At 49.8% G+C, this 24,903-nt stretch overlaps 1 protein-coding gene across 1 annotated transcript in view; it reads left to right on the forward strand.

Moving 5' to 3' along the window:
* Positions 1-480: 480 nt before the first annotated feature.
* The window catches only part of DRGX (dorsal root ganglia homeobox), a 30,791-nt gene continuing 6,368 nt past the window's right edge, over positions 481-24,903 (forward strand). Inside the window, exons 1-5 of the mRNA XM_033842442.2 lie at positions 481-514; positions 5,292-5,389; positions 6,260-6,361; positions 9,291-9,469; positions 9,554-9,666. Of these exons, the coding sequence (XP_033698333.1) occupies positions 481-514; positions 5,292-5,389; positions 6,260-6,361; positions 9,291-9,469; positions 9,554-9,666 (526 nt within the window). The remainder of the gene's footprint in view (positions 515-5,291; positions 5,390-6,259; positions 6,362-9,290; positions 9,470-9,553; positions 9,667-24,903) is intronic.

The raw sequence follows: 24,903 nt of genomic DNA on the forward strand, positions 1-24,903 counted from the left end.
CACACACCGAGCCCTGCGCGCCTGGCCTTGGGGCTCGGCCGCCTTCCTGGTGGGGGCTGCCTTTCGCGCAGATGGCCTGGCGCGCTCGCCGGACTCGGCTGCGTTGTCCTGGGTGCAGGGATTGTGGCGGGGACCCCTGAGAGCCGGGAACCAGACTGCGTGGGCTTGGTATTGGGGCCGAGGTGGGGGGACGTCTGTCCGGGTGGTGGACCCGAACGGAAGGGCTGTCCCACGGGGTCTCCGGCTTGCGACGGCGCTGCCACCTCCCCTCCAGTACCCAGAGTGGGCTGAAGGCATTGGGAGGGGGTTTTCCATGAAAGGAGCGCCCGGGGCACTCCAGGGCCGGGCGGGGGCGAAGGCAGAGGGAGACTCAGGCTCTGTCGCTGTTTGCTTTGCAGCCAGGCCAGATCTACGCGTGCCTTGTCGGTCCCGCAGTCACCCTCCCGAGTCCTGGCCGTCAGGTCGATCCGGCCGTCGGCGATGTTTTATTTCCACTGTCCGCCACAGCTAGAGGGTGAGTAAGCGCCGAGCCAGGAGCTGCTCCAAAAGGCCGGCGCCGGCCAGAAAGGGCCATAGCAGCAGCTGGGGCTGGTTGGTGGTTGGGTCCCTGCTCAGCGAGGGGCGCAGCCGCCGGAGGTGGGTAGAGGCGCCTTTGGCCCTCTCCCCACATCCGGCTCCAGCCTTCCACCCCATTGCCACCTGCCTCCTACCTCCCCCCACCCCCCCACCGGGCCTGGGCGGGTTGGCCCCCGGGCTATGAGCGCTGCCAGGACCAGCGGATCCTCCCAGCACAGATGCTGGTGTCACGCCTCTAATCTGGGCTCCCCTGCCCAGGGGGCCGCATCAATCTTTCACGGTGTTTTGCAAACATCCTGATAAGCCACGGTGGACTAGGTGACCCGCAGGGTCCTGGGCCGGACGTGAGCAGGACCCCCGCTGCCAGGCTGCTCTCACTCCCTGCCCAAGGCCATCTTGCTTGGCCAGGCCAATGTGGCCCTCAGGAGCAGGGTGGCCCTGCTCACCACTGCCAGAAGTGCCCTGGCATGGCTGCTCCTCTGTGACTCACTGGGTTTCTGACCTCAGACGCTAACCACTTCCCACTCCCAGGGCCAGCCCATGACCAGGGTTTGGGTCTTTGAGGGTCTCCGGTTCTTAGAAGAAATTTCGCTTCAGGATCCTTGGTGTGGTCTCTGCATTGGGCTGTTAGGCGGGGGTAGGTTGGTGAGAAGGAAATAGCTTGGATTCCTGGTCTTGGGGGCTCCCCGGGGGTGGGCCGTCCATACAAGAAGGGGATTTCTATGTACCAGGCAAATGCAAAGCCACACACTCTGGCCCTTTAACAGCGCCTTCCTCAGACCAGTAGTCTGAGCCATGGGCTGCTAGGACTTCTATAACTGGGAGCAGAACCAGGACTTGGCTTTGGCAACCTACTCCTTTGGGGGTGGGGGTGGGCAGTGAGTGAATTTTGGAGGGGAAGAAATCGAGAAAGGCACGGGGCAGGGCAAAAGGTGGTGAGACACTGGGGGGACCTGAAACATCAGAGCATGCTCCCTCACCTTGCCCCGGTTACCTTGAGCAGTAGCCGGCCTCAGCTGGCCAGCGTACACAGGGATTTCAGAAAGTTTGTTTTGTTTTTCCCATGGAAGCTTTTAAAAGTTCAGTAGCATTTTCTAAAGGAGGCTAATGAACACCAGGGTTCAAGCCCTGCCAGCCCGATCCGCATTCCTAAGAAGGGAAGGCCAGACACTTGGCTGCATTTCACCTCCTTTTACTTCCAATGACCCATGCAGATGGGCTTTATCAAGGTCTGAGAGGTTCACCCCCTGACACCTAGGACTGCGGGGAGATCCTCTGCTTGTGCAGTGGACACGCCTTTTCTGCATCCCTGAACCTCAGGTTTGGACTGATGGATACTCGGCAGCCCACCCTTCCAGTTAAAGTGGGAAGGTTGAGGTGTGGGCGTTTAGCAGAGGGTGGGCTGCGTGGGTGACTGAAGGGGAAAGCCCAGTCTGCAGAGTGGGTTGCAGAAGTCACCTGGGGAGAGCCCTGGCCAGCCTGTCGTGGCCCCAGCACACAGAGCTGCTTGCTGTCCTCAGCTCAGCTTAGCTCACCTTTCCTTCCCACACCTGGGGCACATCCCGCCTCAACGCTTATTCTGATTGCTGTGACCAGAAGAAAAGGAGATGGGTCTTTAAGAACTTTTTTATTCCTCTGCAGATGTGTTTCAAAGGCAGTTTTACAGAAACGGGTGTTTTATTTTAGTTTAGTATTGCTGTGGGGGGAGGTGGCCTGCTGACGATGGAAAGGCTGAGGACAGTTCCTTGGAATCTGACTTCTCATTATTGCCTATCATCTTTTTAATTGTAATTTTTTATTAATCTAGAGAGGCATATAAGAGAAAGCAAAGCATGGCTCATAATCTCCCTTCTCAGATAATTTTGCTGATATTAAACTAGAAAGTATTACATCTACCTGCTTAGGAAATTCAAATAGAACAGAAACTTACACACTGAAAAGTGAAATCCTCCTTCTCTACCTCTTTTTCTAAAGATACTCCCTATTGTTGGTTTCTTGTGATTCCTTCAAGAAAAACATGCTCTCACCTGCGTTTACCCTCATTTATGTATTTTTCCTTTATATGTTATGCCTTATTTGTGCTGAGATCACACTGGCACATCATTCAGGACTTGCCTTTTTTCACTTTATAATACAGATTTTGGCGATTTTTCCGTGTCAATGTATGCAGATCTACTGGCTTCTTTTATTATTTTTTAAATTTATTTTTAAAATAAATTTATTTACTTATTTGTTTTTATTTTTGGCTTTGTTGGGTCTTCGTTGCTGTGCGTGGGCTTTCTCTAGTTGTGGTGAGTGGGGGCTACTCTTCGTTGTGGTGCGCGGACTTCTCCTTGTGGTGGCTTCTTTTGTTGCGGAGCCTGGTGCACGGGCTCAGTAGTTGTGACACGTGGGCTTAGTTGCTCCACGGCATGTGGGATCTTCCCGGGCCAGGGATCGAACCCATGTCCCCTGCACTGGCAGGCAGATTCTTTTTCTTTCTTTCTTTTTTTTTTTTTAATAAATTTATTTATTTTTTTTTTTGGCTTTGTTGGGTCTTCGTTGCTGTGCGTGGGCTTTCTCTAGTTGCGGCGAGCAGGGGCCACTCTTCATCGCAGTGCGTGGGCCTCTCACTGTCGCGGCCTCTCTTGTTGCGGAGCACAGGCTCCAGACGCGCAGGCTCAGTAGCTGTGGCTCATGGGCCCAGTTGCTCCGCGGCATGTGAGATCTTCCTAGACCAGGGCTCGAGCCCGTATCCCCTGCATTGGCAGGCAGATGCTCAACCACTGCACCACCAGGGAAGCCTGACTGGCTTCTTTTAAATAGCTGTGTAGTATTCCATTATATATTGTTCAGAAGGTGCCTACAATTGTGCACTTAGGTTGTTTCCTTTTTTTTTTTCCTGTTACCATGTTACCAGGAACAATATTCTCGCTCCATTTTGGCACACTTTTAAAGTATATTCATAGACTACATACCTGTATGTGCACTTAACATTTTTGATGGATATTGTCAAATTACCCTCTAATAAGGCTGCACAAATTCATGCTCCTACAAATGGTGAATAGTGTGTACAATTCATTATGCTTTTAACTGTACTGGGTATAATTGTGCAGCTTATTGTTTTGGCAAAATGTTTTGTCTAATTATTGCAAGGTTTAACATTTTCATAACATTATCAACCATTCTACTTATTCTTAAGTAAGAAGCCTGTTCTCATCATTTCCTCTTTTCTATTAGGTTGTCAATCGTTGTTCTTATTAATTTGATGAACTGTCAGCTTTTTTTAGGATCCAGTTTGACATGCAGTGTTTCACTTAAAGATACTATATGTACACTTTGTGAAACAATTTGGGACAAGCAGGTAGAAGTTTGTGAGGCTGATTGTGATTTGAGGGCCTCAGAGCTCGCATTTCATCCTCACCAGTCAAGTGCTTTGTTTTAAAAGGAAACTGTTTGGTTTCCCGCAAAATAATGGAAATAAGACCACTTTGACGCTGTCCCTTTGAAGTTCCCAATGAGCTGGAGAGAAATATTTGTAACTAGGATTTTGAGGAAGAAAGCAATTTGGATGGGATGGTGGAGGGAGAAGTTTTCACCAGAGAGTGGAGGTCTTGTGACCAAGGATGTGCACTGGGGAGTTGAATAATAAGTAGGAGGGACTCCGTTTAGCAGATAGAATTTTAAAAAGCCGAAGGACCTTGCTTCTTTGGGACTGAGGTCCTTCGGAGGGATGGTGCCTGGGCAGTGTCACTAGCCAGCTCCTAATGGCAAACATGCAATGATTCTGAGACCGGAGCCCATGGCAGGTACAGCGTTCACTGGCTAATGGGAACTTGCTCATTTGTTTTCCTAAGAAGCCAAGTAAATGGTGGAGTGTCAAGTCAATGGTGCACATTTGGAAAATGACCTGAATGCACATTTGGGGCAAAACTCTGCTGTGGCTTAATCCGAGCTTTGGAGGCTGGCAGGGAGGACTGTGGATGCCTTTTCTTTTCACAGAAGTGGGAGTAGTGGGTCCTTTATGAGCCTGGCCAGAGGCTCCTGTTTAAGTCTGCTTGGAATTCAGGACAGTCACTATTGGTGCAGATTCCTTGTTAATTGACATCTATACAACAGATCCACTAGAGTGCTGATGAGCTGTGACCAACAGTATTAATATTCATTTATAAACTTCCTACCTCCTCGTGTCCTGAAGTTCTAGGAGAAAAGTGCTGGGAAAAGCTCTTGGTGATTTCATTCCTCCCCTAGCCCCAGCCTTTAATTCTTATTGTTGTAGAAACAAGGGAAAGTAAAATAACAAGTGAGCAAAAGGGAAACGTAGAGGCTTTTGTTAAAGGACCAGAGGTAGAAGGGATGAGCTGAAGGCACATTGGACAGAGGTGCAGGCAGCTGGGAGCCAGAGGGCCGATGAAGGCTCCGTCTCAAGTTAGTGACCCTTCCTGGCTCAGAGTCTAGAATTTCACAAGTGGACTTGGCTGTCTAGGGGAGTAAGGTCTCCACTCACCCTATGAAATAGGCATAGTTAGGCCTAAAGTCAGAGATTACTGGGAGAGAGAGAAAGCATGAGAGAGTGAAAAAGAGGGAGCCTTAATTACAGGAGCAGAGAAAGATGCTTTAGGACAGACAGGGCTCCGTCTGGGTGGGATGCGTCACTGAGTGAGTGTGCATGGCAGGGGCTCAGTGTGAAGACTGGGGGGCCCTGTGCTCAGGCTGATCCAGTTTGCTCCCTGCAGGCACTGCACCCTTTGGCAACCACTCTACAGGAGATTTCGATGATGGGTTTCTGCGGAGAAAACAGCGCCGGAACCGGACCACGTTCACTCTTCAGCAGGTAATGATGTTCCCCTTCTGAGAGCCATCCACTTCCTGCCTCCAAATTAATCAGAGTTTGAGCAGCTCTTCTTTGTCTTTTAAAATAAAGCCAATGGATCATGTTAACTGGATCTTTCTGTTTTCTTGAACAATTCATGTGTCAAGGAATCTGTCTGGGGAGAGGGCAGAGGACTGTGACGTTATGATCCCAGATAGTCAGTGAAGAGGCAATGAGGATGGCGCCCTTTTGTCTCAAGTTGATAGTTTGGGGAACATTTCCACATCAGCAATACAGCAACATCATTTCAACTTGGAAATAACCTTCTGAGGAAGGCAGGTCAGGTGTTCTCATCCCCAGTAGATAAATGAGAAAACCGGGGCCCAAGAGGTTGACTGATTTGTAGAAGGTATTGTCGTCCATAAGTGGAAGGGCTACAACTGGAACCTTGATATTGTCTTTCCAGGGCCGCGGCTCCTTCCCTTAGATCCGTTTGTCTCCCAGAGCACACTGGAGCAGAAACCCTAGGCAGTTTCTGTGGGACTGACCGAGCGAGGGCTTCTGCAAGTTGATTCTGTTCTTCCAAGCTCTATAGTGAAAGCTGCGTGGGTTGCACTTTAAAAGTAAATGCATTCAGATGTTTGCGCCTCTCTTATTTCCACCTCTTGGGGTAGCACTGAGGTTGTTAGTAAGTCTTAGCTCCCAAGTCTTCCGCGGTTGAAATTTTAATTCTGTGGGATCTTTCCAAAGAGCATTTTTCTCCCTCTCTTCCCTTACTTGATCTGTGAAACTACTTCCTCACCACACATAGCAAATTTGAAATATGCATCTGCTTCCTCTCACCTAGCCACATCCTCTCACCAGTAAATATTTTTTTTTTCCTTTTACCAGCTGGAAGCTCTGGAGGCAGTTTTTGCCCAAACACACTACCCTGATGTCTTCACCAGAGAAGAGCTAGCCATGAAAATCAACCTCACAGAAGCCAGAGTGCAGGTAAACCTTCTTTTTAATTATTTAACTCTCTGATATTAAAACTGGCAAACTTTTTTTTTTTTTTTGACATCATGACTGCAGAGTGCACATTTGGCCAAAGAAAGCAAATGAAGACTATCTGTCATTTTCATGATGCACTTTAATAACATCAACATAATGTGGAATATTAGATTAGGTTGATTAATCGGTCATTCATAATTAACTAGTGATAATGTTCTACACTAATTTGTCCGCGTCTCTAAGGTACTAAATTACATCAATGCACATCCATTTCCTTGCTTTGGAAAAAAAAAAAAAAAAAGAGCTGAGATGCTATTCTCAAAGCAGCTCTGACCACTCTGGGGTAAGGCCGGTCAATGGCAGAGAATTGTGTTTTCGTATGGGAACAGAGTAGGATCTGCTTTCCAGAAATTGCATCATGTCCAACTTTTCCCCAGCACGCGGACCCTTTCAGCGAAGTGGTCCGAAGAACATGGGCAATTTAAAAATCTTTAAACGGCAGCAGCAAAAGGGCTGCCTCAGAGCCGAGCGTGGCCCGTGGTGACTGTCTCTAGGCAGGATTTCTTTTTAGAAGCTACACGGTGATTACGTTTAAGTGCACAAACCCGTCGAGCCCAGCAGATGTGCCCGAACGCAGGAGGAACAGATTCGCAGCAGCGCCTCTCCGGGCGAGCTATTCTTTGAGCACAATTATATATTCATTTTATTTATGGGGTTTCCTCCATGCTGTTTCTGTTCTTTTTTATGTAGGGGCTTGGGGTTAAGACTATGCAAAGATCTAATTGTAGGAAATATAATAGTTTGCTTTCGGTTCCCCTGGGTCATGTTAGTATCTCTTAAAAACCTATGGCTGAAGAGAGATAATGGAATTCTGAACAGTAAATTGGGGGTTGTAAACAAATTATTTCCCCTATAATCAGATTATGTGATCCTGATTATTAAATCTGAACATGAATCATTGGTCATATGCGGGCAAATTAAACTGATTATTATTTGGAAATGAAAATCTCCTTTGGCCAGGACGCCGTTCATCCTTTCTTTTTTTAATGCCAGCTTGCCAATAGCTGCGTAAAGACTGAACTGCAAATTGAGATAAATGGCACAATTACTGAGCATTCAGAAGTGGAAGATCATAACTTCTCCCTGAAAGGTGCAAGGGTGAGATAGGGGTGGTGACAATTAAAGCTGGGACTTGTTGTTCGGGCTATTGTTGGCTATTATGCAAACAGACAATGGCTGTGAAGCATTTGTTTAGTGAGACTCCATGTGGGGACACGGCTTTGGTGGCGGGAAGGGAGATGTGTTTACATTTATACCCCTTGCTCATTCAAATATGATTAATGTTCTATAAAGCAGGGTCTTAATCGAAGCTGATGTTGTCAAACAATAACTAAATAGGGAAATAAACGACTCCATCATGCTCTTGCCTCAGAAGCAGGCGAACTGTCAGTGCAAAGTCATTAAAATATGATAATGAAAAATAGCTCAATTAAATGTTGTTATAGCTGTGACCTTCATTCAATTAAGATGCCAGAAAGTGTCTGCATTTTGCTTTGCATTTAACTGCCCTAAATTTAGAATATAGATAAAATCATTATTCAGTGGCTGCTGATATGTGCAATTAAAAAACCAACTAGATTAAAAAGAAAGAAAGAAACCCAATTAAAGGAGAATGAAAATTCGGAGGTGGGGTGAGCCTGGAGACCGAGGCTCTCTCCTGGGCCAGTCTGCTGACAGGCAAGGAGGAGAGGATGCCCAGGGGAATAGGAGGGAGGTCTAGACAAGCCCTTTTTTTTTTAAAGCCAGGAATTATCTTCTAGGAGAGAGGGGGAAGAGGTTTAGCTGCACTGAGTAAAGAGCAGCAGGACTTCACTGACCTCTGGGAACACCTTGGGCCCAGGCTGCCTGACTGCCCTGAGGCTGTCCTGCAAATGCGATCTTGGTCTCTAAGGCTTAAAGAATTCCACACCGGCCTCTAAGAAGGCACTCAGAGCAGGTGAATCACAAGCTGCCTCCCAACCTGAGGATGGTGGAGATAATAACACTAGCTAATGTTCACCGAGGGATTGATTGCTGTGTGCCACGCACTGTGCTTAGTATTTTGCATGCATCTCCGTTAAATTTCCTAATGATGCTTGGGGGTGGCTGTTATTATTACTCTCAGACAATTTGGATTATGGTACCCAGCCAAGCCACTGGGCTTCAAATTGTAGATCTGCCACTTAGCACTTGGATGACCTCAGGCAAGTTAATTAAACTGTCTGTGCTTAGTTTTCTCATCTGTAAAGTGGGGGTAGTAGGACTACCTGCCTTAAAGGATTGCAGTGGATTCTAAACCAGATTCTCCGGGGTCCAGAATTCTCAACCAGGACTGACTCCAGAGTCAGTGTTTCTAGTGGATGCACTGGGCTGATGGTCATGAACTTGCCGTGATGCGTCAGTGTTAAATCACACGTATGAGGCCAGACACACTCCGGCCAAACCTGCTGGATGAGAGAATGAGTATTTTTTGATGAGGAAACCCCAGGGCAGTATTTTACAAACTGCTTTGATGACGAATCCCCCGTCTCCCCGTAGGAAACACATTTCACATCAGATAAGTGTACTTGCATACCCTGAGTATTTCCACAAGATAGTACTTTGGCCCTTGCTGTGGGCAGTGCATTCGGATACTTTCTATGATTTCACACTCATTAAAAAATGCCTGTCACACCTTCCGCTCTGGTTTTCTGACCCACCCATGAGTCTGAAGCTGCAATTCGGAGGGCACTGCATTGCTAGATCTTTAGAGAGAGGAGGCTGTGCTCCCGCACGCCTACTGCAGGGGAGCCGGGGGCACGGGGACCAGGCACCTGGGTTTAGGTTCTGGTTGCCTCCTTCTGTCTGATTTTCTGCCTCTGTTGGGTGTGTGCTTCCTTCGGGGACTCAGGTTTGGTTCCAGAACCGAAGAGCCAAATGGAGGAAAACGGAGAGAGGGGCCTCGGACCAGGAGCCAGGAGCCAAGGAGCCCATGGCAGAGGTGACGCCACCGCCTGTGAGGAATATCAACTCCCCGCCCCCTGGGGACCAGGCCCGGAGCAAGAAGGAGGTCCTGGAGGCCCAGCAGAGGTGAGGCTGGCTGAACCCAGGGCCTGGAGGGCTGGCGGGCACCCGGGTTTGGGAACTCAGTGTGTCATTTTCCTTCACTGCCAGCCTGGGGCGAACTGTCGGTCCCACAGGGCCTTTCTTCCCCTCTTGCTTGCCGGGGACCCTCCTGAATACGGCCACGTACGCCCAGGCCCTGTCACACGTTGCTTCCCTGAAAGGTGAGTTTGGGCTCTGCTGCCTGCTGGTGCGGGGCGGGGGCTCTGCCTGCCTGCAGCGCCTCCAGGGGGATCATGGAGATGGTTTGCCTCTTCTGTTTGCTTGGGCGGGCCCATCCTTGCACCTGGGGCTGGTGTAGCTCCTTCTCTCCTTCTGTCTATCACAGCCAGGGTCATGAACGGCATCTGTTTCCACACATGCTATCTTGTTTGCTTTCTACGTGGCCTGAGAATGAGGGTGAACGTCATCTCACCGCACCAGCTGCGGAATTGGTTGAGAGAGGGCTGTTTCAGAAGGGCCATTGCATGTTCACAGACTGCTGCTTCCTGTCGGTACCAGTTTTAGGTGCTAGCTTGCAGCTCGTGGGTGAGGCCTGCGATGGACCGTTGTCCCAGCTCGTGAGGACCCTCCCCAGACGTGCAGCCTCCCCACCTGCCTTCCCTGGGGCCTCCTGATGTCAGGGGTTAGGATTTGTGGTTTTCTAAGATTTGCTGTCTTCTCAAAGGCTGTGGTTGTCTGAAGGATGGAAACCATTTGGGGCATTTTTGTCAGGCCCAGAGAGAAGGACTCTGGTGGGGCTGTCCTTTGGGGGTTTCTGGGTCAACCCTACTGGATGAATGGGTCCATCCAGTGTCTTTCAATTCTTGGCCCCAAACTCACTCTTCCTGTGAGGAGACCAAGCAGCTGTGCTGGCCGGGAGCAGGGCTGGGCCCCAGAGTTCGTCTGGGACAGTGAGTGTTAGTGTTGGGGTTTGTCCGTCACAGCGGGTCTGGGAGGTGGGGGTGCAGGTGCGGGCTGTAGGCTTATTCCCCATAATAGGCAGTGGGGGAGGCCCCCCTAGGATGTTTCCTGTGTGCTCTGTTTTTGGGTCTGGGGTCTCCTGCCCTCGAGAGGTTCCCCCTCCTGCAGGTTGGTCTCGCACGTGCGTGTGCACACGGGCGCGCGCACACACACACGCACACACGCACACGCACACTGGCGATCTGCGTTGCAAATGTAGTTTCTGGAGCCTGAATAAGGACATGATGGAGCCTCTCTAGGGAATCTCTGAAGGGAGAGAAGGGTGTTCTACGCACAGGGAACAACACGTGCAGAGTGCCAGGCGCAGGGAGAAGAACCAGGCTTGTCTGGGGAATGGCTGGCATGTTGGGTGCCCACAGGAGAGTGCCCAGAGGTCAGGTGGAGGGGCCAGAGCTTGCAGGCCTTGGATGCCGCACTCCTGCATTTGGAGTTTCCACTGTAGGAGGAGGGACCCTGAGGCCTGGAGCCACTTCTGAGTGGTCCAGGCAGCTGGGCAAGTCGCCGTGCTCAGATGGCCGGCATGGGTTGATGAGGTTCAGCTCCATCCAGCTCTGCACCCCGTGCCCTGATAGTGCTCCCTTCAGCTCCAGGGTCTGTGTGCTCCAGGGGCCAAGTAGAGCCCCTTGCCACAGAGTGGCCTTGGGGCGCATTCACAGACACAATAGGCTGAGGGGGCACTGTGAAGATGGGGTCCCAATTGGAAGGGGCTTCCAGAAGGAGATTACCACTGGGACTTGGGTATCATTCAAGGAGCTGCTCTGGGCAGAAGAGCAATCCTGTGTCCATCTATGAAATCCTCTCTGCTTCGGTGAGGCCCAGCTCAGTTCCTGAGAGTAACCGTCTCTTTTATCAATGTTCTCTGCTTGCCCCACTCCAGCCTCACGAGTTGAAGGTGAATCCCACGTCTCTTCGCTGGGGCAGTTGGGAGGGGTCTGGGGCAGAGCCCAGGCCCTGGTGGAGGCCTGAGGTGTCTGAACGAGTGGAGAGAGGGCCTGGCTGCTGGCAGGGAGGGTGGGAGTGCCTGCCTGCCACTGCGAGGCTGAAGGCACTGATAAGAGGGAGACAGAGGACAGAGCAGAAGGAAGAAGGGCTGGTGGGAGGGGCAGGTAAATCTGTCATTCTCCTCTTCTTCCTTTACTCGTATGTACTCCCCCAACCCCAGCACTTCCCTTGGGGCCTGACCTGTGCCTGCTTCGCTGGAAACAGACTTTCCTCTGATGGAGGGATGGGGCGTTGGGGTGTCAGGATCCGGCAGAAGTGCTGGAAATCGCAGTGCGCTCACCAAGCCAGGGCACAGCTTGCACATCCCCACTGGAAGGTCTTCCTGGCTACGATCAGGGACACGAGGCGTGCTGGGGCAGGTGACACACTCGGATAGTTCCAGAGCCGGGCAGGCGATGAGCGAAGCGAGTGCGTGTGGGCTTTGTCTTTGCTCCCCCAGATACGCAGCCGTCTTGGTCTATACGTCATTCTCCCATTTGTGAGAAAGGGGTGGGGAAAAGGCACGTTTCTCTACGTCAGAAGCAGTTATGCGAGGAGCACGCTAAGGGGCTCCCTGAGATTCGGCAGAGGCGGGCTGGGGAGCATTTGCCCACTCCAGGGTCAACTACTGCTCACGTCAGCCGATGGTGGCCAAGTGGGTCTGTGGACCCCACATTGCCAGAACTATTGAAATTTCAGGAGAAGCTGGAAATCTGGATTTTTATTTGAAATAGTCCCATCTTTTGGCTCTTTTGACGCGCAGGCTCAGCGGCCATGGCTCACGGGCCCAGCCACTCCGCGGCATGTGGGATCTTCCCGGACCGGGGCACGAACCTGCGTCCCCGGCATCAGCAGGCGGACTCTCAACCACTGCGCCACCAGGGAAGCCCAAAATAGTCCCATCTTTTAAATGCGACCTCCAAGTCTTTGGGCCAAATGAGCGCATCATTGGTCAGACCAGCCTGCGGACTGCCTTTCTGTGGGGGATGCTTCTCCTCCACCCCTCCCATCTCTGCTTTCTGTGTTCTTCTCGCTGCATTCGTAGCTCCTCCTCAGGCCTCCCCCGGCAAAGTTCCCCTCCTGTAGCTCATCCTGACCCCTTTACCCACCAAGGCCCTTGCTATCTGGCCTCTCTGAGCAGCTGGCTTTTTAGTCTCTGGCAAGCTAAGTGGTGTTGGAAAAGGAGGGAAATGAGTGATTATTGAAAACCTTTTCTGTCCTCTGTCCGGTGGTCTCACGTGTGGTCCCGTTTATTTCTCACGGTAGAGGAGAGTAGTAAACGATGTATCAGGGAGGCTCCAGAGCTGCACAGGAGGTCAGTGGAGCTGGGATGGCTCTGCAATAACAGCTGGCGTTGGTTGGGGTATCTTTGCATTCTAAGAGCTCCTGACCCTGTGAGGTGGCAGCACAGCCTCGCTCCAGTCCAGGTGGGCTCGGCCGTCCTTGGAGATGCGCTTGGGGGACCTGCCTCTGCCTCAGAACCTGGGGTAACAAGCGTGTACCTGCAAGTCAGGTTCTGGGTGCCCCGGGAGTCAACTCTCGATTGTTTTCCGGAACATTTGTTAAGTGGTTTGAGGCCTACATCTTGCAGACTCTTGCAGCCTACGTCTTCTTCTCCGAGGGTTCCCCAGCTACAGAAGTTAAGTGCATGGCCCAGTTTAGGCCCAAGAGAGGAGCAATCCCAATTTTCTAGGCCTGGCTCAGTGCCCGGACCTCTGGGCTGTTACCTGGCCTCCCTTTCCTGAGTTCACCCCCAGAGGTGGCTGGGCGACCAGGTGCTGGCAGAGCTGGTGGCCTGAGCTCTGCTTCCAGGGGCCTCTGGCCAACCAGGGGGCCCCCTCAGCAAGCTGTGAGGAGCTTCACGCACGTGTGTGCTAGAAGGCACACACCTGGGCTTCCGTACCCATCCGTCTTTTTACAAACGAGAAGCTGAGGTTCCCGGAGGGAAAGCCACTTGCTCACAGGTCACTCATATCGGCGAGGTCTCCCCTTTGAGATCTAGGCTGATCTCCACAGGATCCTGGTGTGCTCTTTCCTCCGGCCATGATTTATTCATTCATTTCTCTGGGTGGGCACCTGTTGCTAGGGGCTTTTGACCCCCACCCTGCTTCTGCCTGGCAAGTGAGGACAGCTGGCAGTCCACTGGGCATGAGCCCTGGGGGAAGAGTCTGGACTCACCCAGAGCCCAGAACCATTGTGAGCTAAGCTCCGCAGCCCCTTCCAGCCCAGAGATCCCAGCCCACTTCTCCGGGCCTGAGGCAACTTGCAAATCATCAAGAAAGAATCAAAGTGAATTTCAGCTTCTGGACTCAAACCAGTGTTCAGGTTTCCTTCCCCAGGCTTTGTGGTCCTAGTGGGGTCCTATGGTCCTGGACTAAAGACAGCAGGTGTCCTGGAGAGGCCACCACTATTCTGGCCCTGCCCCAGACAGCACTCTCGGTGTCGATCCCGAGACTCCAGCCCTGAGGCTCCAGCCCAGGGCTTGAGGACCCAAGCCAAGGCTGAGCTGTGCTACGCCAGCACCCGGCCTGGGTGTGAGGGGAATCCGGGCTCCCAGTGCCCAGGCAGGATCGGTTCTCCCTGGGGGCACATGGAGCCTCCCAGCGAGTGGTCCCAGAGCTAACTGCCTGCAGAGCATTCTATAGAGTTACAAGTCGAAGGACTCTGAGTTGAGGGTCCTGGTCTTTCGGTTCTAGGTGTTGTTGTGACAGATGTGAAGTCTCTTCCAGGGAAACATTGAGAGAGCCTCCAAGTGTGTTTGTAGGGGAGCCTGGGGGTTGTTGAAGTACGGTTTGCTGAATTCCTTTGAGTGCCGGTCCTTGAACTCCTTAGGTCCTCTAAGTAGTTGTTGAATTCACGTCCCTGGAAACATTTTGGCTTTGAATGTGCTCTGAAAACAAGGGCATTCTTGGAATATTGGCTATCAGCTCCTGGAGCAGGTGGCACTGGGGGGAGGAAAAGGGCAAGCAGGGGCAGATCGGGGTGCTGGATATAGAGGGAATGTGCTGGGGTGGGGGATGTCCCAGAGCACAGAGCTGTGGGGTGTCACCAAGCCCTGCCTCCAATGTGAACGGCCGGGTGGGCTGGGCCCCGGCAGCTCCATGACTGTGGCCCAGAACATGCTGGTGGATCTAGACTCTGCTTTTTTATTTTTAGGTTGTGGGGGAAGTGGCCCAGAAAAGGTGAAGAGGAACAGGTCGCTCAGCCACTTTGCTGAGCTTTAGCACCCAGACTGAGAAGTCAGTAGCAGATTATGGTTTTCTTAGGAAATTAGAGGCCCTAATTTTCATTCCCTGGAGACACCTGTTGAAGGCAGGGGCCTGGGATTCGGAAGCAGCTCGAGAGCTAGGGAAACCAAGATGAGGCTGGAAACGACCCCGGCTTTGGAAAACCTGCACAGCTCAGAGCTGCCACAGTGCACACTGACCTGGCTCGGCAGTTCTGCCTCCGGCCAAGGGGTGAGGGCAGAGACCTTCCAGAGCTTCGCCTTCTGCCACATCCCGTGCTGGGGGACTGTGCTCTGCTGCCAGGTCCCCAGGCTTGGGCAGGTGGCTGAGATGCAGCTCTGGGGCTGGAGCCCTGGGGACACCTATTCAGCAGGTTCAGTGTTGGAGCGTGTGGATGGGGGTGTTCACAGAGGGATGGGTCTGGCTAGGTCAGCAAGGCTGCCCAAGCAATCTGGAGCCTGGGAAGGGTGGGAGGTGGGGCCGGAGCCCTTGAAGGACAGGAGGTTATGACCCCTTTGGGGTGGATGGGTAAGCAGAGTGTCTATATGCAGAGGTGTGGCAGACTTGCCTCCACGCTCTGCTGGGCAGGGAGATGTGGATGGGCATTGGGCTGTGCCCATCAGAGGGGGCCAGAAAACTGCCCACCAGTGACAGAGCCAGGTAACTGAAAACCAGGCACTTGTGGAAATTTCCTCCTTTAATTATCAAGCAGTGAACTAGCGCAGCAGCGTTGAGCAAGGGCTCTGGACGTCCTGCCTGGTGTGAATCCTCATTCTTCCATTCTCTGGCCATGTAAGTCTTGAGTTAAGTACTGGGAATCTCTACCTCTGCTTCTTCATCTGTACATTGGGGATCTTGACCATCCCAGGACTGGATTTATAGGACCAAATGTGGAGAGTGTGAGTTGGACCAGTGGGAGGCGTGAGTCAACACCGTTATTAATCAGATTCCTCCATCCTCATTTTCAAGTCGCTGGGTCCCACTCATCTTTAAAAGACCAACTGAAATGTCTTTTCTCCCAAACTTCTCCCATTTTTCTGAACTGTATCGCTGCTGACATTCACCTTTTCCTCGTAACCCCTCCTTGTTCTGATTGCTGGCTGTGATGGGAGCTCCTTCCCGTCCCTGGTAGGATTTGCTGGTCAGGGGAAATTTGCAAATTTGCTTTGTACTCTGGGGTGGTCAGAGAGCGCACATCCTGGCCAGGCATGCAATCAGTGTGTTTCCTGATTGAGTGTCCCACGGAAACTTAAAAATAAAAAGGCAGCGGGACCCTACCCCATGAAGTCAGGGTTTGCATAACAATAATGGGTGTCCAGAGAAAAAGCCTTTGCAACACAAAGAGCTTTCCTGCACTGTCTTAATGGCCAGCCTCCTGTTCACAATTCATTAATGCAGAGGAAGTTATTAATGGCCGAGGGAAGCGCTTGGGTTTGTTCCGGGGAAGTGCTGGCCACAGAACGGGCCACAGTCAACGGAGGCCTTCTCCCTGGTGCACTTGGCCCAGCTGCCTCTAACCTGTGATTCGGAGAGCTGGGTGTGAGGTGGAAATTCATTACGGCTGCCAGGGGAGAGCTTTCATAACTCAGTCCGTGCTCATGCCCGGGAGTCACAGCCACTCTCCCCAGCTGGGCGGGGCATCACGGCTGACCTTCCATCGGCTCCTGACGAGGCCAGATGGCTCCTGTGGTCCCACATGAGGCCCAGGCAAGGAGGAGTCTGGAGGCACACACACCTGGTCCCACCTCCGTAGCTGAGCTCCATCCATGCAGGCCTCGGAAGCCGTGAGGACTGACGGAGATGTCCTGGCACGCAGTGGGTGCTCAGTCAGTGCTAGCGATCAGAGTAGCAGTCCTGGGCCTGCATCATGTGTGTGAGGACGAGCAGGCAGGCGAGGGGCAGGGTGTCCAGTGCTGGGAAAGGGTCTGGTCATGTCCTTCTTGAGAGCAGGGCCCCTTAGTTACCCAAGAATGTGCCCTCCCTGCTTCACGTTGGCGTTGGCCCTTGGGCTTCCAGGCCAGGGTAAAGTGTCCAGAGTCTGAGACTGGAAGGGCTTTATTGGCCAATGAACATTTGCCCACCAGGGCTAAACTCAGAGCCGGAGGCAGCCTCTTCCTCCTTCAAGTCCCCTGAAAACATTTTCCCCCTAATTCTCTTAATCACTTTTTCCTGTGCTGTGATTAAAGAAAAAAAATCACAATCTAAATAAACAATTAAAATTGTTTTATTATGAAGTATGTTAATCAAAAACTCAGAAAACATGCATCTAGAACTTAATGAATGATTTTAAGCACCCATGTGCTACCCTTCCTTTGGAACTATGCCTGCACCCCAGAAGCCCCCGAATCCCTGTGCCCCTTTCTACTAATGTCACTTTTCTTCCCCCTAAAGGAAACCACTGTGCTGACTTTTATGGTAATGCAGCTTTGCTGACCACCTGCGTAGGCATTCAGAAACGCTACTGTCTAGTCTGAACTTTTTTGAACCGTACATGTGTACACATATAAATGGAATCATACAGGTTGTATTTTTCGTGCCTGGCTACTTTAACTCGGCATTATGTTTGGGAGATTTATCCATGTAATTAGGTTTAGCTGTCAATTCTTAACGATATTCTGTGTACATGCTCAGATCATCTGCCGGTAAAGACGGTTTGCCTCTCCCTTCCCAATCCTTATACAGTCATCCCTGGGTATCCGTGGGGGATTGGTTCCAGGACGACCTCCGTGACCCCCATACCAAAACCCACCCATCCTGAGTCCCTTATATAAAATGTGGTGGTATAATGAATGCAGTTGGCCCTCCATATCCGTGGGTTTCATATCCCTGGATTCAAGCAACTGGCGGATCGACTTCAATTGGTTGGTTGAATCTGGGGATGCGAAACCTGCGGATACGGAAGGGCAGACTATAGTTTTTATTTCTCTCTTTTTTTTTTTGGCGGTACACGGGCCTCTCACTGCCGCGGCCTCTCCCGCTGCGGAGCACAGGCTCCGGACGCACAGGCTCAGCGGCCATGGCCCATGCACGGGCCCAGCCGCTCCGCGGCACGTGGGATCTTCCCGGACCGGGGCATGAACCCGTGTCCCCTGCATTGGCAGGCGGACTTTCAACCACTGCGCCACCAGGGAAGCCCTATTTCTCTTTTTTTTTTTTGTCTGGCTGTGCTCGCTTTTGTCTGGCCATAACCTCTAGTACAGTATTGAATAGAAGTGGTGATAATAGGCATCCTTGCCTTGTTTTTTTTTTTTTAAATAACAGATTTATTGAGATACAATTCACATACCATACCATTCATCCATTAAAATGTACAACTCAGTGATTTTTAGTATAATCAAGAGTTGGGAAACCATCACTACAATTGACCTTAGAAAATTTTCATCACCCCAGACCTATTAGCAGTCAGTCCCCATTTCCCCCAACCCTCCCTGCCCCAGGTTACCACTAATATTTCTGTCTCTATAGATTGTGGACATTCTGCTATTGCCATTGTGGATATCTCATTGAATGGAATCCTACAATATCTGGTCTTTGTGACTGACCCTGGGCTTATGCCCTATTCTTGATCTCAGGGGGAAGCTCTCACAGTTTCACAATCGTGTTTGCTGTCTGCCTTTTTATTTTTAAGATACCCTTTATCAAGTGAAGATATTTTTCTCTTGCCCTAGTTTTCTGAGAGTTGTATTTTAATTATTCTTTTAAAAAATCATGAATATAAGTGGATGTTGAATTTCATCGAATACTTTTTCTGCTGCTGTTGAGACAATCACGTGATTTTTATTTCTCAATATATTAATGCAGTAAATTACACTGATTGATTGTTTAATGTTAAACCAACTGGGCATCCCTGGAATAAACCCAAATTAGATGTGACATGTTATCCTTTCTATATATAGCTGGATTGGCTGCCATTTTGTTTAGGGTATTTTCATCTATGATCATGAAGAAATTGGCTCATCATTTTCTCTTTCTTATAATCTCCATTCCAGGCTCCAGTATTGTTTTACTTTACCCCCCAACTTAGTATAATAAAAGCAGCAGCAGAACTGCCCAGCTGTTTTATTATCTCTCCCGATTCCAAGGACTGGCTGGGCTCAGCCGGGCAGTTCTGCTGCTGCTTTTGCCTGGGGCGTCTCATGAGGTTGCAGTCAGATGGCAGCTGGGGCTGATACATACAAGACGGCATCACTTCTGTGCCTGTTGCCTTGGCAGGGATGCTGGGAGGCTGGAAGCACTCTCTCTCTTCCTCTCTCTCTCCCCATGGTGGCAGTTGGATGGAGGTTGGATCCTGAGAATGTAAAAGCAGAAGATGCCAGGTCTTGTTAAGACTCACACTTAGAACAGGCACAGTGTCACTTCTGCTATATTCTATTGATTAAAGCTGCTCACAGAGCCGGCCCAGACTTAGGTGGAGGGAACCGCGCACCGGTGTGAATACTGGGAGGGTGGTTCATTGAAGGCCCTCTGTAGAGACTGACTCTATAGGTATTGAGGATACTCTGGCCTCGTGACATGAGTTAGGATGTTTATTTTTGAACCCATCCAACTTCCCAATCCTGACTATAAGCACTTTAAGAGCACTGGCCTTATCTGACTCACCTCTAGATCTTTCCAAACCACTTACCTCTGCCCCTTACACAGGGTCTGGTCTGGTGCCGAGTAAAAGGTAGTGACGTTTGGGGAAAGAAGGAAAGAAAGTCGTGCTGTTCTGGCCCTGGGAGACCCGCCTCACTTAGGAGACCCCAGTCCACCGGCCTTGGCCCTGTACTGCGGACCACTTGCTGGGCCCCAGAAACTGCTGGAGGCTTCCGTTCTTCATTCAGTACCCACTGAGCACCCTACTTTGTCAGCCTCTGAATGGGGGGCTGAGCATCCTTTGATGAATTAGATACAACCCTACCCTAAGGGGCTCAAGACTGGGCGTGGGCTTGGAGAGAGAGACACTTGTGACACTGTCACGTGCCCTCATAGAGGCCAACAAGGGCATGCAAGGTGTGGGGGAAGCCCAGAGGAGGGAGGAACTCTTTCTCTGTAGGAATGAGGAAGGTTTTCCAGAGGAAATGCTTGAGTTGGGCTTGAAGGAGCTGTAGGAGCTGACCAGTGGGTGTGGGCACTCCAGGCATCTGACAGAAGAGCATGAGCAAAGGCACTGAGGCTGGCTGTTTGAGGAAGGGACAAAGTGTGAGGTTGGATGGTGCCACGGTCCTTGGAGAGGATGGTGTGGCCTCAAGATGAGCCCAGGCTCTGGAGTCAGACCAGCCATGGCCCTTCACTGCCTCCTTCCCTTTATAAGGCCAACTTAGGGGAGACCCCAGTCTCCTCATCTGTAAAATGAGGGTCGTCATGGCCATACCCAATATTGCCTGTGGTCTGTAGCGTGTGTATCTGTGCCTGGCACATCCAAGTGCCCAGTAGGCGCTGGTGATTGTTGTTAGGGTTATGAGGATGAGGCCAAGAGATCACCTGGGATCTGATTAGGGTCTGGGCTTGGATTTCTGGGGCAGAGGATCCCGCTTCCTGCAGGCGTTCACTCCTCAATGGGAGAGGCTCTCAGCCTGAGGTCCGCGGTGTGTGCAGCTTCAGGAAAGCAGCACAGCCTTGCAGAGGCTCCTGGCTTATTTCTGAAGGTGCAGGTGTTTGGGGAACAGGGCACCTGAGGGCCAGGACATGGTCTGTCCTCATGGGGGAGGTGGTCTGGTCAGCCCTAGCCTCTCGGTGCCTAGCCGATGTCAGGAAGGCAGGGGTGGAGAACCCCAGCACTGAACATTTGTAAGGAATCTCCTTGATGTGTATGTTACCACCACTTCTCCAGGATACAGTGGGGGAAACTGAGGCTCAGAGAGGGGCTAGGACTGCCCAAGGTCACACAGTGCCTCTGCCAGAGGTAAGACAAGCCAGGGACCCAAGTGTCCCACCTGCCAGCTCCCCACACCCTGTATTGATTCCGTTCCTTTTACAGGCCCCTGCTATCATTCTCTGGCTTTAAAAACTGCAACTCACTTTCCAGAAGCCATTTCCTATGGGTGCTGATGGGTTTACCCTTCCTGCTAATCAATGGGGCCCTGGAGGGCAGGGAGCTGAGCAGAGGGCTCCTGGCTTGTGCCCAGAGGCAGCGGGGAAGCAGGCTGCCCGTCCAGGGTTCTGGCAGCCGCCGGGAGGGAGGGTGCCGCTCATTGGCATCGGATCACCTAGAACGCGTGTCCCTGCTGCTCCTCTGGCTGTGCCAGGGTCCTTGAATCTGGGTGCTGTCATCATTTGCTCGCCCCTTCAAAGGTATCCAAGCAGAAATGGGACATTGGCGCTGGCCCCGAGACTGGGTCACAGCATGAGGGACGGTCGGCTGAGCTGACTCCTGTCAGGGAGCATTTGCTGAGTGAATAAGCAGATGTTGGGACAGTGCGTGCACACGTGGAATTACGACAGGGAGGGATTTCGAGTCCACTCCTCCAGCATAACCTGCCAAATTAACCTGGGGATTTTGGCATTAATCAGATTGGGTAACTCTGTGATGACCATAGTTTTTCTTTCCATGGGGTATAGAGGAAGCTTAGAACCTGGGAGTTGGCAACCTTTGAGCAATTAAAATATGCCCCCTCAGTCAGAAAAGATAGACTCTCCCTCCTTTTCTCCCTCCCCCAAACATTCAAGTGCTTACTTTGTACCCACATTGGAAATATTAGCTCTGCGATCAGGGCTGTGTGGGTGACATAGGTGAAAGCCCTTACCCTGCAAGTTTGGGAGGTGCGGTGGGTACAAAAATAAACACAACTCATGGTAAAGAGGCAATCAAAACCGTCACACAGGTACAGGAGAAAGCACTTTGGGGGTTCTGTGGTAGTAGTCACCCAGGAGTGAATTGGACCCTGTTGTGTATTTGATTACTGGTGAACACGCTTAGCCACTGCATCTAAAAATCTCTGCCTGAATACTGCAGGCGTCTACTAACACTGCCACCCGAATATTCCTTGTAAACTGTAAGGAACTGGTATTAGGAATCACAGAATATCTTTATTCATTTATTTACTTTGCTATAAAGCAAAAAAAGAGAAATGAACTGTAGTATTTATGTGAAAGGTCTCATAAATCCACTTACTCATTTCCTTGCTCCATACTCCTTACCCTTAACCTGAACGTTCGACAAGAAATCGATGTGTGAGACCTCTACCTGTAACCAAAATTATCGTTCATGTGCCTTTCTATGGTGAAAATGTGCTTTTGGCAGAGAGGAGACAGAACTAACTTAATTTTTCCTGTCAGTCTCTGTAGTAGATCAATTAAACTGCCAAGGAGATCAACTATTTCAGACTGTATTTATTACATTAAGTATTTATGTTCAGGCCAAGCCTTTAAAGCATGATGTCATATAGGAATGTAGGCCGATTCAATCAATGCAGCAGAATTTGCTGTAACTTAATGGAAATCTAACTGTGTGTTTTAATTTAGTGTCCGAGAGGTAGCAAGTTCTTCAAACAACATAATTTTCAGGCTGCATTTGGGGGCTTGGAGGCTCTTGTACAGGCTTTGGTGATGGCATGCATGGTAGGGTGAGAGGGAAGAAATTGTGGCCTTTTAAGGGCTTTGCTGGCTGATGGTTGGTCGCGTCCCATGCCAGGGATCACTGACTTCGATCCCGGCCGAACGGGAGATAGACAGGATGTTCCTGGTGGGTCTTCCATGGTCAGCCCTCAGCTCCATGTTCGCCAGTCAGTTACTCTAGAGCAGACTGAAGCCATTAGCAGTCGTGGAGTCTCAGCCGGGTGCTGAGGGTACAGTTCTTATTCCTTAGAAACCTCAGTGGAACTCTGCCCTAAAGGAGAGCGTCTATCCCATCATTTGAATGAAAGGAGAAGGGAAATCATGAGTCACAAAAAAGACACTCTTATTGTGAGAGTAATACTTGGCCAGTTTAGAAAAAGTGGAAAGTACAGCAAAACCCAAAGAAAAATATAAAAATCATTTGTAATCTTAGCATCCAGAATCAACCACTATGAATATTTGCTACTGGTACGTTTGCTTTCTTCCCATTTATAAATATATATCGCTAATAAATGTATGTATTTTAGGGAATTCCCTGGCGGTCCAGTGGTTAGGACTCGGTGCTTCCGCTGCCGGGGATCTGCGTTCAATCCCTGGTCGGGGAACTAAGATCCTGCAAGCCACACAGCCAAAAGAAAAAAAATTATTTAGTTTAGAACTTATTTAGAATTTTTAAATTTTAATTAAAAAGTTTAAATTTATAAATATTTTCTGTTGCTAAATAAAATTGTATATTATACATACTTGTGACCACATATGGATATGGTGTATGGCTGCACGTATGCATATATACGTATGTACTATGCAAATATATGTATGTATTGTGTATATATGTATATGTATGTATATAAATATATACACCTACACCAAAAAGGGATCATTTTGACTTACTGTTTCTTAACCTACTTTTTAAACTTAATATTTTATTATTTTTTTTTTATGGCACCAAATATCCTCCTACAACATAATTTTGTCATAGCTTCAGTGCGTTCAACATGGCAATTATAACTTATTCAATCAACTCTCTCGTATCGGGCGGTCAGGTTATTCATAGTTTTTTGGTGCTGTGTGCCACATGGGGATGACTTCCTTTGTAGCTAATTTAATTTTTAGCCCATTGGTGATTGTAGCTTTTTGATAGATTAAAAAAAGAAAAGAAAAGAAAAGAAAACTAGAGCCCTAAGTCTGGAAATCTGGTTATTAAAAGATGAGACTTTTAAAGTTTGTTTGGCTTACTCCTCAAGATTCTATTGGCAGAATAAATGTTTCTACTATTTGGTCTCATGGAAAAGCCTTCGCCAATGAACCCACACAGCTGTGAAAACAGTGTAGGGATACGCAGGGTGGAGGATGCTCACAGCACAGTCACGCATCTCGAGGCACTGTTCATTCTTCGTGTCCTCCCGGGGATGCTCAGAGCAACTGAGTTCTTCGCCGGCCGCTGAATTGAATGCGTAACTTGAATAAGCTGTGAATTGTGACTTATTCTTGCCCTTTATTTTGTATGGGGTCATGGAAATAATAATTGTTGCAGGACTTAGTGCTAGGTCCTTTATAGAATTTCTCCTAAGGTAGGTGTATTACCTCCTCTTACAGATGAGGAAGCTGGAGCTTGGAAAGTTGGTGAGAAGAAGTCCCATGACTAGTTAACGGTGGAGTCAGCAGCCAGACTTCAAAGCCCACTTTCTTCCTCCTCAGCAGGCTGTATCCGGCTTTCAGACCCCAGAGATGTCTTATCGCCACTCTCGTGTTATAGGATTTTGATAATTATGACTTGGTTTTGGGGTAGACATTTTCTAAAGTGTCTGTCACCACCCTGACATAATAAAGAGGAGGACAGAGCCTCTCTCACGGCCGACTCTGTGTCGCCCCATCATTAATAGACGCAAGCTTTGTTCGGTTTTCAAAGCCCTTTCAAACGTCATCTCTTGTGATGGTTCCTGTTGTTGTCCGGTGATGGATGACTTCCGGCCATCCTGAGACGTGCTACTTTGCTTGCCTTGTACTAAATGGCCCCAGGTTACTGTGCATGTTAATTTTGGGGGCTGTTTTATAATTTTTTGTCTCTTTTCTCAATATTACCCATTAATGTTTCTGCTATTACCTTTCAAGCTTGCTTTCAAGCTTGCGGCAGCCTTGTAAGACAAACAACTTATGTTAGCAGTGCACTTGGAAGAGTCTTTCAGCACGTGGTGAGGGCTTTGAGACTGCTTTTCATGGGAAAAGCGCATGCGTTTTGGAGTCTGGTTTTTTTTCTCGGTAACTATCTGTTCATCTGCTGCCCTGAACATTGCAAAGGATGCGTCCCTATTTTGCTACTACTGGTTTTCAGTAGTGCTCCAGGTTGATGAAGTTTTTTAGGCAGAGGCACATGGAGAAATCTCGTACTGCTGTTGGTACTGTGAAGTCATGGAGAAATCAAGAGTTAGGTCTAAAAGGATCCTATTTGTAGGAATCACTTTTTTTTCCTGTATTAAAAATGGTTAAGGCAGATGCTGTTTGTTGGACAATTTAAGTTCAACTGAAATCAATTGAAATTCTGAACACGCGTTAAAATTGGAAGGAAAACTTAGCTTTGTAATTCACATCCCATTCTAAAACCACTCATTTTTTTGTTGAAAGGGATTAAAAAACTTGTCCAATAGCCCATATTGTGCATGAAGATTTCTACAACATCCTGTCAAGGGAGCTTCA

Source organism: Tursiops truncatus, chromosome 16 (assembly GCF_011762595.2).
Source record: "Tursiops truncatus isolate mTurTru1 chromosome 16, mTurTru1.mat.Y, whole genome shotgun sequence".
Lineage (NCBI taxonomy): Eukaryota > Metazoa > Chordata > Mammalia > Artiodactyla > Delphinidae > Tursiops > Tursiops truncatus.